We start from the raw sequence: 18,387 nt of genomic DNA, 5'->3' as shown, positions 1-18,387 counted from the left end.
TTTGTAGCAAGGGTGTTTCCAAGGGACCCACACAAGATACATTTGATTTGTCCTTTGCAAATTGTCCTTTGCAACAAGTGGCCTTGTTGGAAGGCCACTGAAATGGAGTAAAAAGGTCCAGGGACCTTGGAAAGTCATGACTTCTGGAGGAGGAGAAGATTGTATGAGTCCCTGTGTTGGCCACATCTGATTGACAAGCTGAGGTAGAGGTAGAAGGAGGATTTCCTCAATATCCATTCTCTTTATAAGGACAGATGAGGTCTAGGGGCAAGTTGACAAACAGACTGTATTCTGAGAGTGTAAATACTGCACAGGGATGTGAGGAACAAAAGAATTTTTAAAATCAATGCATCCATAACAGAAGGTCACAAGCTCCTTCCCTTTTAACACTTCACATACCTATTAAATATGAGGCAGCGCACACAGTGATCTCCTTCATCCCCCACTGACTGCACCCTCTCCTGAGCAGAGGGCGAGCATGGAGGAGTAAAGTGATGGTGGGCTACGCATGCCCTCTTCCACATCTCAGTGCCCTCCACCCTCTGAGAGGACCTCCAGAATATGGGGATTTGAGGGATGACTTCTACCATGTACATATCTTACTCAGTACAGATCCTGATCCACTATCCTATACCAGTGATGGAATAAGGAAGAAAAGTCACATATGTGACTATAATTACTATAACATCAGGAATGAGAATCCCTAAGACTGAGATAGGTGATGTTGATGTGTGCTAGGTCGTATTTCAGAAGTTTGATATAAAATTTGGTGAGTGAAAAATGCACTCATTTTCTCTCTTCTGCCAGTTCACTTATTCTTTGCTTTCCTTCCTAATTCATTTTTACTCTTTCATATCTCTGTCCCTCATATTGTCTTGTTAACCCAGGGTTGAAAAAGTTCTGGAAATATAAACCCTGAGTTGGTTTCCTTCCCCCTAATCCTCAGAAATATCTGAAAATATGACATTCTATACTCTCTAATCCTCTCTCAACTATTTCTCCTATGTAGTTCTCTAAACTCTTCACTTGACCATGGTCCCAAATGTGTGTATTTTCCCTCATTTTCATGAGGAGGACATTGAGATGATAATGTCCCAGTGATGATAATGATAACAGGGGATCATAATTCATAAAAATCCAATGGATAACAGTCATCCTCATTGTTGCCAAAATTTTATTATCTGAATAAATCATGCAAAAGCAAGCTACTTTATAACACTGGAAGATTAATGAAAGGTACATGGTGCATTTCTATCATGATTCAAGGAAAACAGCTTAGAGAGTGCAGTAAACAGGCTATGGGCAAATTCTCTTGTAGAGCAGTAAAGCATCAATGTGGAGCAATAGGCTTACTCTAACAGAAGATATTTTCAAATTGGGAAGCATTGGCCTTGGTGGTATGCAGAAGATCCTGACCCACTCAGAGAACACAACATGTGAGGTTCACTTATTCACATAGGCAACTCCACCCGTCTCTACTTCATCCTACCAGACTTCATCTCCTCAATCTTAGCCAGGACTCTCTTAGCATCTTCCGCCACTGTATCAATGAATTTCAAATGTAGAAAGTAGACTTTATAAAACTGGAAAACAGAAGACGGGAGGAGTCCAGTAACTGAGAAAACAAACTCAGCACACTTCTTGACATTGGCTATTATACTGTCATCCTTCATAAGTGAGTTGAAATCTGTGGACTTCATGAGGCTGTAGATCTCTTGCTCAGATGTGCCCAGGTTCTGGGCAATCTGACTGACCGACTCCTCATCCAAACCAAAAAGGCTCTGATACTGTTTCAAGTCCCTCTCGTGTTCAGACAATTCAAAGCCACAGCAGAAAGGTGTCAAGGGAATGAAGGCCAAAACGGCTGCCCGGAAGGCTGTCAGCCAGAGCTTCTCCTTGATCATAGCTCTCTTCAGCTGAATGAAAGATTCAGACAAATTTGGCAACAAGAAGAGAGCGGTGTAGCGCTTTTCAGCAGGGAGATCCTGCAGCAGTGTCTCCTGCAGTTTTGGGAAATCAAACTCCTTCGACTTAAAGTTGGACACCAGGAAGACAGTCGGCTCAGATACAATTTTGCTGAGATTGATCAGACAGTTGTCTCGGATCTGCTGAAGGACTGTCTCCTTATTGAAAGATCTGGGTTTGCTTTTACTTTCATTATATAAATCACTATCCACCTTGGTTCTAACAAAGTAGAATTTTTTTCCCTTCTCCTGAATCTTCTGGGCCAGGAAAGCATCATTTGAGCTAAACCGTGAGGACGAAATAATGATGAAATAGTCATAGTTATCATCTCCCACTACTTCTTGATAAGGGTTTGGAAGGGATTCTGGGGTCCCCGTTCCAGGCAGGTCCCAGAAGGTCATGTTGGGATACTTTGGATGTGGATAGGGAGTTTTCTTTCTGGTGGTTGGCACAACTCCAACAGAAGCAGATCCAGCCCCTTCATGACCAATTCCTCGCAAGACATTGATGAAACTGGACTTGCCAGAACCAGATTGCCCAATCACAGCCACATTCTGGGGAGCATTCTCGGCGCCCTGAAGTGCTCTCTGAATCTCATCAGCCACGTCTTTCGGTTGCCCCTTCTCAAAGCCTTTTAGAATACGTTTAAGGCTTACCTGAGAGAGGATCCCCCCCACTTCACTGACTAATGTTTTGTAGCCAGACAGAAACTCTGAGGCTAGTTGCTTAGAATCATTTTTTTTAATGACGTTTAAGAGGAGTGGATCCATGCCAGTTAACTGAATAATCTGTGGAAAAGAAGAGAGAATTAGGAGATAAGGTGAATGAAGCAACAGAACAGACACAGAGTCAGCTGAGAAAACACACTGGTCTTAACCGACCAGTCCCATCCCTCATGCAGACTCATGTCTCTACAGTTAATTTATTTTCTCTGATGACTTATTTTATTGAAGTATAGTTGATTTATAGCATTGTGTTAGTTTCTGGTGTACAACAAAGTGATCCAGTTACACATATATGGATTTATAGGTGGCTCAGTTGTGAAGAATCTGCCTGCCAATTCAGGAGACACAGGAGGCATGGGTTCTATCCCTGAGTTGGGAAGAACTCCTAGAGGAGTAAATGGCAACCCACTCCAGTATTCTTGCCAGGAAAATCCCATGGGCAGAGGAGCCTCGGGGGCTACAGTCCATGGGGTCGCAAAGAGTTGAACACGACTTAGTGACTGAACAACAACAGCAATTAATAGTTTACGTCAGCTAATTGTAAACTTCTAATTTATCCCTCTCTCCTCTTGCCTCTTTGGTAAGCCTAAGTTTGTTCTCTATGTCTGTGAATTTGTTCAGTTCAGTTCAGTTCAGTCGCTCAGTCGTGTCTGACTCTTTGCAACTCCATGAATTGCAGCACGCCAGGCCTCCCTGTCCATCACCAACTCCTGGAGTTCACTCAGACTCACGTCCATTGAGTCAGTGATGCCATCCAGCCATCTCATCCTCTGTCGTCCCCTTCTCCTCCTGCCTCCAATCCCTCCCAGCATCAGAGTCTTTCCTAATGAATCAACTCTTTGCATGAGGTGGCCAAAGTACTGGAGTTTCAGCTTTAGCATCATTCCTTCCAAAGAAATCCCAGGGCTGATCTTCAGAATGGACTGGTTGGATCTCCTTGCAGTCCAAGGGACTCTCAAGAGTCTTCTCCAACACCATAGTTCAAAAGCATCAATTCTTTGGCACTCAGCCTTCTTCACAGTCCAACTCTCACATCCATACATGACCACAGGAAAAACCATAGCCTTGACTAGACGAACATTTGTTGGCAAATAATGTCTCTGCTTTTGAATATGCTATCTAGGTTGGTCATAACTTTCCTTCCAAGGAGTAAGCGTCTTTTAATTTCATGGCTGCAGTCACCATCTGCAGTGATTTTGGAGCCCCCCAAAATAAAGTCTGACACTGTTTCCACTGTTTCCCCATCTATTTCCCATGAAGTGATGGGACCAGATACCATGATCTTCATTTTCTGAATGTTGACCTTTAAGCCAACTTTTTCACTCTCCACTTTCACTTTCATCAAGAGGCTTTTTAGTTCCTCTTCACTTTCTGCCATGAGGGTGGTGTCATCTGCATGTCTGAGGTTATTGATATTTCTCCCGGCACTCTTGATTCCAGCTTGTGTTTCTTCCAGCCCAGCGTTTCTCATGATGTTCTCTGCATATAAGTTAAATAAACAGGGTGACAATATACAGCCTTGACATACTCCTTTTCCTATTTGGAACCAGTCTGTTGTTCCATGTCTAGTTCTAACTGTTGCTTACTGACCTGCATACAAATTTCTCAAGAGGCAGGTCAGGTGGTCTGGTATTCCCATCTCTTGAAGAATTTTCCACAGTTTATTGTGATCCACACAGTCAAAGGCTCTGGCATAGTCAATAAAGCAGAAATAGATGTTTTTCTGGCACTCTCTTGCTTTTTCCATGATCCAGCGGGTGTTGGCAATTTGATCTCTGGTTCCTCTGCCTTTTCTAAAACCGGCTTGAACATCTGGAAGTTCACAGTTCACATATTGCTGAAGCCTGGCTTGGAGAATTTGAGCATTACTTTACTAGCATGTGAGATGAGTGCAATTGTGTGGTAGTTTGAGCATTACATAAGTTCATTTGTATCATATTTTAGATTCCATGTATAAGTGATATCATATGACATTCATCTCTTTCTGACTTAGTTCACTTAGTGTGGTAATATCTAGGTCCATCTATGTTGCTTCAGATTTCATTTGTTCATTCTTCTTTTATGGCTGAGTAGTACCTCTTGATGGCTTTTGTTTCCACTGTTGCAGAAGACACTGCCTGTTTTCTATGCTGATAATTTATGTGTCCAAAGAGTCAGGACAGTGTGGAAGACAAAATAATGGTTCCTAAGATGTCCACATTGTGAACTCCATAACTTGGGAGTGTGCTGCTTTACATAGCAAAAAGCACTTTTTACTTGACATTAGTTTTTAATTCCACTGCTAGACAAAACCTAATGCTTAACCTGTCCATGTTTGATTATTGCAGGTAAAAATATCATCTAAAAATTTGAGGACAAGAATAAAGGCTTAGTGTATTCAGCAGTTTTTGAAGGTAAGTAAGTTAATGCTGCTCAGATGAAAAGATTATCTTGGCTTATCCAAGTGGTCTAAATATAATCACAGGAATCACAGGCAAGATGGAGGCAGGGCCAAGTGCTGAAAAGAAGATAGGCTAATAGAGCAGAGGTTGGAGAGAAGATCTAGGAAGATGGAGGAAAGGCAATGAGCCAAGGATTGTCAGGCAACTTCTAGAGGCTGAAGTAGACAAGAAAATGGATTATCTCCTGGGGCCTCCAGATAGAACAGGCCCTGCTGACACTTTGATTGTAGCTCCTTAAGATTCATTTTGTCTGCTCACTTCCAGATCTATAATAGAATTAATCTGTTACACAGCAAGGGGAAACTAATATAGACAGTCTGTACTGTCATGACCCCTGAATACAGAGACCAGCACCTTTCCATTCTGCAGGAAGAATCACTTAGGTGAAGACATTAGTGAGCACAGAAGGCTTCCAGAAGGATCTCATTTCCAATAATCTGCAGCAAATCAGGACGGGACCTAGCTTGTGGGAGAGGCAGGAAGCAGAGACAAATCCACCTGGTGGTGACCACCAGGACATATATTCCAAACATGTGTTATAAAATCTGTTTCCCATATGTCCTGGAGAACAACCAAAAACATAGTCATTGTGGTATAGCTGTCCAGTTGGAGCTTAATATCTATTTACCTCACTTTATGGACCAATATTGGTAGAATATAAAATGTGTAACAAGAAGCTGTAGAGGAAGTAAATAAGAGCTCTAATTTTCCCTACCCAGTTCAATACAGTTTTGAAACATGGGTATCTGCTTAAACCGAGGTAATTTAAAGAAGTTATTAATATTATATCGATGGAATCTCCTATCATTTACTATGAGCAAGGACGGTTATATCAAGAAAGTGTGATTTAAGAAATATTTATACACATAAGGTTGTCTCAGGAATTACCAGTGGGCTCTCTCCAATAGGGGTGTGCTGAATGCTCTCCACCCCCATCCTACATATCGAGCAAGGACAATCTTAAAAAAGTAAGGAAAATCATGATTCTCAAATATAAAATAAATACATGTTAAGGATTTTATTAACTAATGACTTATGAAGGAAGTGAGCAGATGTTACTGCTAGTTGAATGAATACTCAGGAAGAGATACAATTGTAGTTCAAGAATATTGAAATGAATGTCAAAGTGAGACAAGAATGCTGTTTTCTAAGGAGAGGGTGGGAGGTCTATTGAACTGTAACAGACAGATTTTATATATGTCTCCTGGTCTCATAAATTCACAGGTGAAATTAATGCTCAAAGTGATTGTATTAGTAAATGGACCCTTGCAAGTTGCCCGGGTCATGCAGGCAGAGCCATCACAAATGGATTAGTGCCCTCATAAAAGAGACCTCAGAGATCTAGCTTAACCCTTCTGTCACATGACTTTACAGGAAAAGGCACCCACCTAGGAAGTGTGCTCTCATCAGACACCTAATCTATAGTTGCCTTGATCTTGGTTTCCAATTTTCCAAAAATAAGAGAAATAGATTTTTTTTTTTTTAACTAGGGAACCCAGTCTGTGGTATTTTGTCATAGCCTGCATGGATTAAGAAAATGGCAAAGAAAAGAATTACTTTTCATTCCTCTTAATTATCAAAACTCAGAGAGATTTAAATAGCTCTATGGTAATAAGGCTAGAGGAGAAGGCAATGGCCCTCCACTCCAGTACTCTTGCCTGAAAAATCCCATGGACAGAGGAGCCTGGTAGGCTGCAGTCCATGGGGTCGCGAAGAGTCGGACACAACTGAGCGACTTCACTTTCACTTTTCACTTTCATGCATTAGAGAAGGAAATGGCAACCCACTCCAGTGTTCTTGCCTGGAGAATCCCAGGGACGGGGGAGCCTGGTGGGCTGCCGTCTACGGGGTCACACAGAGTTGGACACGACTGAAGCGACTTAGCAAGCAAGCAAGCAAGCAAGCATTAAGGCTAGAATCAGAAAACTCTCAATGTGCATCAAGCATTACATAATTTACCATTGGTGAAAGCAGTAAACATTCTCTTATTCCAAATTTTCTTACAACTTTTTCAATTTAAAAAAAGAAGAAGAAAAGGCATCTTTAAACACCAGGGTTATCTGTTTTCCAGAGAGGTTGGCATGAACTTCTGGATGGAATTTCAGCTCTCTACCAGCCACCCCTGCCCTCAGTCCTTCAAGCACAAAGCCAGAATTAGCCACTGCAGATATACAGCATGCTTCCTCACCAGTTCTAGAGAGAAAACAGATTTCCTATGACAGAGCAGATCCAAATGTTTCCATGAAAACAGCAGATGCTGCACAGGAACACTTCCCAGAACTGTTTTTACTAGGAAATGCAATCAGAGTGTGCTTCTGTGCTCACTGTAAAGAACAAGGCTTAGCAAGTCTCTGTGCTCCCTGGGTAATGAGGCCCGAATGGGAGGCATCAGGAAGCCTCTAACCTAAACGTCTCTCTCAGGAAGAATTTGAGCAAACTCTGGGAGATAGTGGAGGACAGAGGAGCCTGTCATGCTGCAGTCCATGGGGCTGCAAAGGATCAGACGCAACTTAATGCCTAAACAACAACAGGAAGATGTGGTTGATATTTTAGAACTCACATTTTGAAAAAAAAAAATGGGAGGAACTTCCATACCATGTATGGTATATTTTATACATCATGAAAATAAACAAAGCATATTTTATACTGCACTTTGGTGCCAGCATAGAGATAAAGCAACTGACCCTCAGAACACAACATTGATCCTTATGTTTGACTCAAGTGTGTGTGGAATTGTGTTTAATAGGAGACATATATGGCACGTCAGTGAGTAAAGAAGGTACTGTGTAGTAATGGAGCTGGAAAAATTGGTTATCCTGGTTATCCATATGGAGAATGTTACTGATTCTCTACTTCTATCACTATTGATAATCCACTCTAGAAGGAGAATAAAGACTGAAATTTCAAATGGAAAACTCTAGAAGAAAATATAACTGATCTTAGAGTAAAAAAATTTCTTAAACAAGATACCCAGATGATAGCTGTATAAAAAAAGATTGACAAATGAGGTGCTTATACTACATTAAAATGAAAAGCTTCTTTTCATGAAAAGAGATGCTTAAGGGGGGTAAAAAATTTCTTTAGACACAGGGAGAAGATATTTGCACAAATGTGTTAGACTAAAAATCAATGCAAAGAAGATATTTTAAAAATGTAGAAACACTGAAAAGCAAGACAATCTAGTATGGAAGTGGAAGAGAGGAATAAACAGATCTTTCTCAGAAAAGGAAAAGGAAAAAAAAACCACCTGTGATTAGTAAGCACACAGAAACTTTAACAGCCTCCTTAGTAATGCTGCTGCTGCTGCTAAGTTGCTTCAGTCGTGTCCAACTCTGTGCGACCCCATAGACGGCAGCCCACCAGGCTCCGCCGTCCCTGGGATTCTCCAGGCAAGAACACTGGAGTGGGTTGCCATTTCCTTCTCCAATGCATGAAAGTGAAAAGTGAAAGTGAAGTCACTCAGTCATGTCCGACTCTTAGCAACCCCATGGACTGCAGCCTTCCAGGCTCCTCCATCCATGGGATCTTCCAGGCAAGAGTAATGAGGCAGATGCAAATCTGTGCACACTGAGATGACTGCTGCTGCTAAGTCACTTCAGTCCTGTCCAACTCTGTGGGACCCCACAGATGTCAGGCCACCAGGCTCCCCCGTCCCTGGGATTCTCCAGGCAAGAACATTGGAGTGGGTTGCCATTTCCTTCTCCAATGCATGAAAGTGAAAAGTGAAAGTGAAGTCGCTCAGTCGTGTCCGACTCTTAGCGACCCCATGGACTGCAGCCTACCAGGCTCCTCCATCCATGGGATTTTCTAGGCAAGAGTACTGGAGTGGGGTGCCATTGCCTTCTCCACACTGAGATGACAGTGCATATCAATTCAATTGGAAAATTTTAAAAGTTTGACAACACTGAGTATTAGGGTCTCTGAAACTTTGAAAAACAAGTATGGATAAATTTTATAAAATTGTGCATTCATGTACTTTGTGACCCAGCATCTCCACTCCTAAGATGGTACTGAGGAGTCAGTGTGCAAAAAAGTACAGGTGACATGTAAAAAGTATTCCTAATGGCAGTCTGCAGATTGACAGAGGATGGACAAATAAATTGAGTTCTACAGCACTGATAAGAATGATCCACTGTTATGCTGCTGCTGCTGCTAAGTTGCTTCAGTTGTGTCTGACTCTGTGACCCGATAGACGGCAGCCCATCAGGCTCCGCCGTCCCTGGGATTCTCCAGGCAAGAACACTGGAGTGGGTTGCCATTTCCTTCTCCAATGCATGAAAGTGAAAAATGAAAGTGAAGCCACTCAGCCGTGCCCGACTCTTAGTGACCCCATGGATTACAGCCTACCAGGCTCCTGCGTCCATGGGATTTTCCAGACAAGAGTACTGGAGTGGGTTGCCATTGCCTTCTCTGCCATTGTCATGCATAGGTTAACAAACACTATGTTTTAGTAACACGATGTTGAGATTAAAATGTATAAACAGAAGTTAGTAAAAACAATAGGAAAAAAAAGTAGAATACCTTTTATATCAAAGAGTGTTCTTCTTATATTTTCTTCAAAGAGTTTTATAGTATCTGGCAGGCTTTCTAAAGAAACATTTCTCTAAGAAAGGCATACAGATGGGTAAAAAGAACATGAAAATCTGCTCAGCATCACTAAACAAGAGAAATATAGATCAAAACTACAATGAGGTATCACCTCACACCAGTCAGAATGGTCATCACAAATAAATGCTGGAGAGTGTATGGAGAAAAGGGAACCCTCCTATACTGTTGGTGTGAATGTAAACTGTCACCGCCACTAAGACGAATGGTATGGAGGTTCCTTAAAAAACTAAAAATAGAGTTACCATATGATCTTGGGAAAGGAGTACGTCAAGGCTGTATGTTATCACCCTGCTTATTTAACTTATATGCAGAGTACATCATGCAAAATAACAGGCTAGATGAAGCACAGACTAGAATCAAGAATGCCGGGAGAAATAACAATAACCTCACATATGCAGGTGACACCACCCTTATGGCAGAAAGTGAAGAAGAACTAAAGAGCCTCTGGATGAAAGTGAAAGAGGAGAGTGGAAAAACTGGCGTAAAACTAAACGTTCAAAATTAAGATCATGGCATCCAGTCCCATCACTTCATGGCAAATAGATGGGGAAACAATGGAAACAGTGAGAGACTTTATTTTCTTGGGCTCCAAAATCACTGTAGATGGTGACTGCAGCCATGAAATTAAAAGACACTTGCTCCTTGGAAAAAAAGCTACGACCAACCTAGACAGCATATTAAAGAGCAGAAACATTACTCTGCCAACAAAAGTCCGTCTAGTCAAAGCTATGATTTTTCCTGTAGTCATGTATGGATGTGAGAGTTGGACCATAAAGAAGGCTGAGCACTGAAGAACTGATGCTTTTGAACTGTGGTGTTGGAAAAGACTCTTGAGAGTCCCTTGGACTGCAAGGAGATCCAACCAGTCCATTCTAAAGGAGATCAGTCCTTAATATTCATCAGAAGGACTGATGTTGAAGCTGAAACTCCAATACTTTGGCCACCAGAGGCGAAGAGCCCACTCATTGGAAAAGACCCTGATACTGGAAAAGATTGAAGGCAGGAGAAGAAGAGGACTACAGAGGATGCGATAGCATCACCGACTCGATGGACATGAGTTTGAGTAAGCTCCAGGAGATGGTGATGGACAGGGAAGCCTGTTGTGCTGCAGTCCATGGGGTCGCAAAGAGTCGGACATGATTGAGCGACTGAATTGAACTGATGATCTAGCAGCCCCACTCCTGGGCAAATATCTGGAGAAAACCATAATTCAAAAAGATACATGCACCCCAGTGTTCGTTGCAGCACTATTTACAATAGCCAGGACTTGGAAGCAACCTAAATGTCCCTCAACAGAGGACTAGAAGAAGTTGTACATATAATCTATGGACTATTACTCTGCCATAAAAGCAAAATAATGCTTTTGCAGCAACATGAATGCAAATAGAAATGATCGTACTAAGCAAAGTCAGAAAACAAAAGACAGAACCATAGCTATCACTTATATGTGGAACCTAAAGTATGGTGCAAATGAACCTATCTATGAAACAGAAATAGATTCACAAACATAAGGAACAGACTTGTGGCTGCCAGGGGGAGGGTGTAGGGGAAGGGAGTACTGGGAATTTGGGATTAGCAGATGTAAACTATGATATATAGGATGGATAAGCAACAAGGTCCTATTATATGGCACAGGGAACTATATTCCATATCCTATGATAAATCATAATAGGAAAGAATATATAGAAAAGAATGTCTATATGTATATAACTGTCATTTTTCTGTACAGCAGAGATTGGAAAAACATTGTAAATCAACTATGTGTCAATAAAAAGCTAAATTAAAATTACTTAACTAAATAACTAATAAGGATTTATTGTATAACACAGGAAATGCTACTCAATACTCTGCAACGGTCTATATGGGGAAAAAAACCTAATAAAGAGTGGATATATGTAAAAGTATTTACAGATTAACTTTGCTGTACACCTGAAACTAACACAGCATTGTAAATCAATAAAAAAATTTTAAAAGGTAGAATACCCTTAAATATATTTTCAAGAAAACATAACAAACTCTTGTTTGGGCAGGCATATTAAGTGATAACATAACAAATGAAACAAAGCTGTCAAACACATAGTTTATGAAGTTGTTACCCAAGGGCTGGTGACAGGGCATGGAGTAAATAGGAACATATAAGTAGGTATAGTCATTGAAGGTGTTCTGTTTCTTGGAATGGTTGTACAGTGTGTAGGTGATAAAGGATTTTAAAAAAGAAAATATCTCAGTTCTTTGCACATTGGTGCTGCATTTATTTTTTCATCTGTAGTCATGAATCTCTCCCTCCTTCCCTAGTTTGGGAATATTCTGTCTGACATACAGAGGCAATCAATGTTATGATGGAAAAAGGAAAACTGAGGAATTCTTAAAGGAGGTGGTGGGGACAAGAGAGATTGGCATTCTACGAAGAAAAAACTGCAAGGCAAAGATGAAAACACGATGAACTTGACAACTAGCTATGGATTCAGATGAACACACACCGACACCGAATGAAAGACCTCAGTATTAAAAATACCGTTCAGGTTTCCTCAGGGCTGGGCTGGTCCTTATTTTGAGGGTCACTCCAAGTCTCACGCCCCATTTGCTAGACTCTGGTATGGAGTGGCCATTTCTCAGTGGGCTGGGGCATGATGTCCCTGAATGCACAACTCACAATCAATAGTCAAACTTTGTAGCCCTAGGTCGACTAAGATCACATAAATCTTCCTAAGGACAAGAGATGACACAATTTGTCAGGGTCACTACTGGGCACCTACAGAGTCGAACTGTTCCTTGGACACAAACACTGCTTCTGCTTCTTCAGGAGGAACTCCTAACAGGCCCCATCAGAGGTCTGTGAGCCTCTGCGAAGATGCCTTCTTCCCACACAGAGTAGGAATCCAAAGTAGAATCTAGGCAGAGTCCACAAGAGACATACCAAGGTTGCTTGCTGACTGCACTTTAGAGTCACATTTTGAAAAGCTTTTCTATGTTTGGATTCCACTTTCAAGGCTAATCTGGCCATTAAATGCCTGAAATGTTTTGGGACTGGGTTCAAAGGAATTCACAGGGTCCAGGAAGGAGACCAGATTCAGCTTCTTTTGCTCCTACCACCTCCTTTCATGTTCCCCCACCTTTTGACAAACACTTAGCCCATAAGATGCTTAAATGTCATCCGTTCACAACCAGAACTGGGCAGGCTGGAGTGTGGACCATGAGGCTGAGTGCCAGGCCTCCATTTAATCCAGACTAGGCTCGCTGATTCAGGTAAGAAAAGCAGGGAACAGGAGGAAATGGAAGAATGTTGTGTCAGTCTGAATGTGGGCTGGAAAAGAATTTCCAGACACAGAGTATTGCAGAAGGAAGTGAGTTTACTAAGCACAACGAGCACTGCATATATGTACCACAACTTCTTTATCCATTCATCTGTTGGTGGACATTTAGGTTGCTTCCACGTCCTAGCTATTGTAGATAGTGTTACAATGAACGTTGGTACATGTGTCTTTTTCAGTTATGATTTTCTCAGAGTATAGGCCCAGTAGTGGGATTTTGGGGTCATATGGTAGTTTATGGGGCTTCCCAGGTGGTGCTAATGGTAAACAGACTGCCTGCCAATGCAGAGACATAAGAGATGCAGGTTCAGTCCCTGGGTTGGGAAGATCCCCTAGAGGAGGGCATGGCAATCCACTCCAGGATTCTTGCCTGGAGAATCCCATGAACAGAGGAGCCTGGCAGGCTACAGTCCATTGGGTTGCAAAAAGTCAAACATAACTGAAACAACTTAACACGCATGCATGGTAGTTTTATTCCACTTTGTTTTAAGGAATCTGCATACTGTTCTCCATAGTGGTTGTATCCATTTACAGTCTCATCAACAGTGCAAAAGAGTTCCCTCTTCTCCAAACCCCCTCCAGCCATTTTTATGGCTGAGTAATCAGCCATAAAGAAGAACTCATTTTAAAAGTGAACTCATTTTATGGTTAAGTAATCAGCCATGAAAAGGAACTCATTAGAAGTCAGTTCTAATGTGTGAATGAACCTAGAGCCTGTATAACAATACAGAGTGGAATAAATGAGAAAAAAAACAAACATTGTGTATTAATATTTATATATGGAATCTGGAAAGAGAGTATTGATGAACCTGTTTGCAGGGCAGCAGAGGAGATGCAGACATAGCAGACTTGTGGACACGATGGGGGAAGGAGAGGGTGGGACAAATCAAGGGAGTAGCACTGAAACATATACTTTACCATATGTGAGAAAGATAACCAGTGGAAATTAGATGTATGATGCAGGGAGTTCAAACCTGGTGCTCTGTGACAATCTAGAGGGGTGGGATTGAGTGGCTTAAGGGAGTGGGGATATATGTATACCTATGTCTGGTCCATGTTGATGTATGGCAGAAATCAATATAATATTGTAAGGCAATTACCCTCCAATTAAAAATAAATAAATTAATTTAAAAAAGAAAGTTACTCTGGACACCTGCTTCCAAATGACATAGAAGTATCTTTTATTTAGAATTAAATCTTCTGATTTAGACCACAAATTCAGCAACCACGGGACTACCAATTCTTGTCTGGGATTTGCAGCTGTGCAGTTCAGCTATGGTCAGGCAGTAGGGGTGTTCTCTTTTATTAAAAAAAAAGAAGAAGAACAAGAGGCGTAATGTGGGTGCTGTGAGCACAGCGGCTGACCTCCTGACAGACAAGGGAGACAATGGGACACCGTTAGAACAGCAGGCAGGCTCAAGGGAGAACTGACACTTTTCATGGGTTAGTAGCTTATTTTTATGGTCTCAAAACAAAGAAAAATACTGCTGGAAGGGTGGCATTAGGTGATTTGTTAGGGTGCTAGAGAGTGTGTCCTGGGCTGGGCATTTTGCCTAATTTGTGGTCAGAAAGTTGGCCTGTAAGGATCAGAGGGGATTTTGGCAATGATTACATGGGGATCAGTCAATTTTGGAGATGACCTTGATTCTGGGCTCTACTTCTGTGGCATTTGTGTAAGGCTTCCCACCTTTGGCCTTGGGAGAGGACTCCATAGAGGATGGGTATAAAAGAGTTGCTTAGAGCCCTCAGGCTGTGGTGTGGACCAGCAGTTTTCAGCCTCATTTTACTCGGAAAACCCTCTGCAACCGGTTTAACTATAAAAGCAGTTGCTTAAGTAGGAAAGGGGTGGAGTCTGTGAATTACTCTGCAAATGCTTGCTAAGGTTTTCAGTGGCAGTGATAACAGTTCTGTGGTGACTGACATGGCTAGACTTCTAATATTTTCATCTTCTTTGGGCATAACATGTTCAGGGGGAGGCAAGTATATCTGGACATCATACGGTCTCTGAAATTCAGAAGCAAAGTACACAGCTCCTGGTTTGCAGAGGCAAGGAATGGCTCAGAAAATATCCTGTCTCCTGGTCCCAATCAGGTAGACAAAATTCCAAACAGTCTAATAAACAATTTCCAAATGGTTATAGAGTTGAAATCTCAACTGCCCTGATTCAGTCCCTCCTCCAACTGAGGCAATTGCTTCAGGGAGAGGAAAAGAGGCAACTTCTCCTCTCTTTCCCTTTCTTTCTCCAGCTTCTCCTCTCTTTCTTTCTCCCATTATAAGAATAGGAGCTGACTGAGAGGATGACACTAGCATCAGGGATCTTAGCCTGGAAGCAGGGCATTTAAATGTTTTAAAAAACATGTGACTCTTAAGGGATACAAAGGAAGGAACTTTGAGCAATGAGAAGACATTCTGTTTCAAAGTGAAAGAAAAATAAGATAAATGACCAGTGTAGGGGAGCAAAATTACCACCCCAAAATGTTTCTCTGGTATTAGGATTATTTTAGATTGTTTATTTTTCAGAAACAGAACGCTCAGGAAGCTTTCTTTTTACCTCCCCCTTAACTGCCTAAAAGCATTTAGATAGGGGGCTTCCTCCAAGAAAGGAGCTATCACCAGAGGTAACTAAAACCAATAGGAGCTGGGCATAGTAGGCTGGGAAATTGACCAAGGCCTATTTGCTCACATTCTGCTCTGTGTCCCGCTGTCTCTATATGGCAAGACAACTACTTGTTTACCAGACTTTTGCTCTTCCCATTACTATGTGCATTGTCTTCCTCACCTTTGAAGTACTAGCCCCCTAAACCCACCAACTTTGCTCAGAATGGATACATTCTAATTGCCTGATTGCCTCTGAGTCTCATATTCTTCTACAGCCACCCCCCTTACCTATGTATAGTAATTGTTTTTGCTTTTATTTTCCTCCTGTTGATTTATCTCATGTCAATTTAATTCTTAGACCAGCTACAAGAACCTAGAAAGGTAGAAGAAAAACTTTTCTGCCCCAAAATCATTTTTTTAAAACTAAAGCAGTTTAAAAACTGTGGCTGACCAATCTTGTTTTGTTTGCACTTCCCCACTGCAAACTGAGATCTACGATTGGGTGTGTCTATGTTGTAAGGGAACAAAATATGCTGCCCCAAATGTGTCTCCTTGGCATTAGGGTTATCTAGAATAATTAATTTTAAGAAACGAAAGACTCAAGAAGAGCTTTTACCTTCACCTTAACTGCCTTAAAGAATTTAGATAAACGGCCTATTCTAGGAAGGAGAACTATCACCAGAGATACCTACAGAGTATGCGCTAGGTAGACTAGACTTGGGGAAACTTAGCAAGGCCTATTTGATCGAAGTCTTCTCTGTCTCCCATTGCTTTCTGCCTGGCATGGCAAACATTTACCAAACATTTGTTTTTCCATCTTTCTAAAATTGTTTTCCCCTTTGAAGTCCTAGGCTCTTACCTTTCTCCTGAAATCCAAATGGCATATAAGCACCAGTTGCCTGAATGTCTGTGTGCTATATATTATGGAGTCCCCGAACATAGAAAATTTAATTTGTTTTTTCCTCATATTAATCTGTCTCATGTCATTTTAGTTGTGAGACCAGCCCAATGCACTCACAAGTGTAGAAGAAAATTATTGCCTCCCCTAAAACAGGCTCAGTCCTGATGCTGCTCCACATACATTCACCATTTAGGTTTTCTTACCCTGTCCCATGTTACCCAGCACCACCTCTGCGCTGAAGGTGCTGAAGTCTTCCCTAACTTCACTCACATATATCCCACTGTTTACACAACATCTCCCACTTGTGTGTCTAGAATGATCTTTAATAACTGAACAAGGCCAAACCTAACTCAAGTCCCCATCCCTTTCCTTCTATAGTCTTCTCCCTTCCAGGTAATGTCAGTGCCACCCTTTGTTTGCACATGGGGTCATCCACATAATTGTCTTTCACTCTTATCTCATATCTACAATCCTCTGACCTCCCCAAGTCTATCTGGAATCCAGTTACTCTGCTTATTTCCATCATCGTTGCCTAGCCCTTGGCTTGTCACTCACTCTCTTAACTACCTGAGGATGACCAGGTCTTCTGCACCAACTCTCAGCTTTCCACCAGCCAGCTCTGCCCTTCAGGCCTCCAAGCAGAAGGCCAGCATCCCATCACTTCAAGTACAAAGAATTTGCTCACTTACCAGTTGAAAGAGGAAAGATATTTCTGGTCAAAGCTCAGATCTGAAAGTTTCCACTAAGTGAGCAGAAAATGCAGTCTGGTGAATCGCTCCTTGCAGCACCCAGCACAGGAACACTCCAGAGAGCTGTCCTTGTCCAGGCAAATGCAGACAGAGTAGAGAGCAAGGACAGGTAAACCTCTAGCCTGCCTGGGAAATGACGTCCAGGATGGGAGGCAGTAGAGAATATAAGAGCCTGTGGCTTGAGCCCTTCCTTGGGGGTGGGGAAAAAAAGATGATAGTTGATAACCCACATTTCTAGGAAATGAAAATGAAACCATGGCAATCATGTTTATGTCTTTCTCTACAGCAGAAATATTTCCCAGAAAAGAAAAATACAAGAGTGTAACTTTAGGAAGCTCAGTGATTAAGGAGAGGGCACAGAGGTAGTAGAGGCGAGGAAAGGTAGGTTTCCAAGGACCCCTGGGAGGTCACCTAATGAAGACACCCAAGGGAGCACAAGGGACAGGGAAGGAGGAAGGCTGTGAGCAACTTTTCAAAGCTTCCAATGAGTGAGGGAGAAACATTTCTCTAACCTTTCTCTGTTTTTATTTTTTTTTCTTAATTTTATATTTTATATTCATAATCACAGAAAACTAGCCAATCTGATCACATGGACCACAGCTGTGTCTAACTCAATGAAACTAAGCCATGCCGTGTGGGGCCACTCAAGACGGACGGGTCATGGTGGAGAGGTCTGACAGAATGTGGTCTTCTCTAACTTTTTTCTGTCTTTATGTTTTTTTTCTTACTTTTAAATTTTATATTGGAGTATACCCAATTAACAATGTTGTGGTAGTTTCAGGTACACAGCAAAGGGCCTCAACCATACATATACACGTACTCATTCTCCCTCATGTCCTTTTGTTCTTTTGTCATTAGGAGCCCTATACCTGACTGCCACGTAGTCAAACCTGGATTGGATTACTCTGGCAGTCATGGGGTTCCTAAATTCATGTGGAAGATTAAAGGGAAAATACCAAATTTTTTAAGAAAAAAGAATAAATGGGAAGGTTTGCCATACCATTTATGGCATATTTTCATGTATATTTTAATACACTGTAAAAAGAAACCAAGTATATATTAATGCTGTACTTGAGAACAGCACAAGAA

General features: G+C 41.6%; 1 protein-coding gene across 1 annotated transcript; it reads right to left on the bottom strand.

Annotated features, from left to right (window-relative positions):
- Nucleotides 1-1,156: 1,156 nt before the first annotated feature.
- LOC113895496 (T-cell-specific guanine nucleotide triphosphate-binding protein 1-like) lies at nt 1,157-17,455 on the bottom strand. Its single transcript, XM_027546781.1, has 2 exons — nt 17,239-17,455; nt 1,157-2,753 (listed from the first exon to the last, which is right to left on the bottom strand). The coding sequence occupies exon 2, from the start codon at nt 2,733-2,735 to the stop codon at nt 1,476-1,478; it is 1,260 nt and encodes a 419-aa protein (XP_027402582.1). The 5' UTR covers nt 2,736-2,753; nt 17,239-17,455; the 3' UTR covers nt 1,157-1,475.
- Between the last annotated feature and the right edge of the window lie 932 nt (nt 17,456-18,387).

This window comes from Bos indicus x Bos taurus, chromosome 7, assembly GCF_003369695.1.
Source record: "Bos indicus x Bos taurus breed Angus x Brahman F1 hybrid chromosome 7, Bos_hybrid_MaternalHap_v2.0, whole genome shotgun sequence".
Classification (NCBI taxonomy): domain Eukaryota; kingdom Metazoa; phylum Chordata; class Mammalia; order Artiodactyla; family Bovidae; genus Bos; species Bos indicus x Bos taurus.
This window is presented reverse-complemented; position numbering and strand designations above follow the sequence as displayed.

Bases quoted from the DNA above. Each gene is read 5' to 3' on its own strand.
- LOC113895496 (XM_027546781.1), bottom strand. From the start codon at position 2,735: ATGGATCCACTCCTCTTAAACGTCATTAAAAAAAATGATTCTAAGCAA.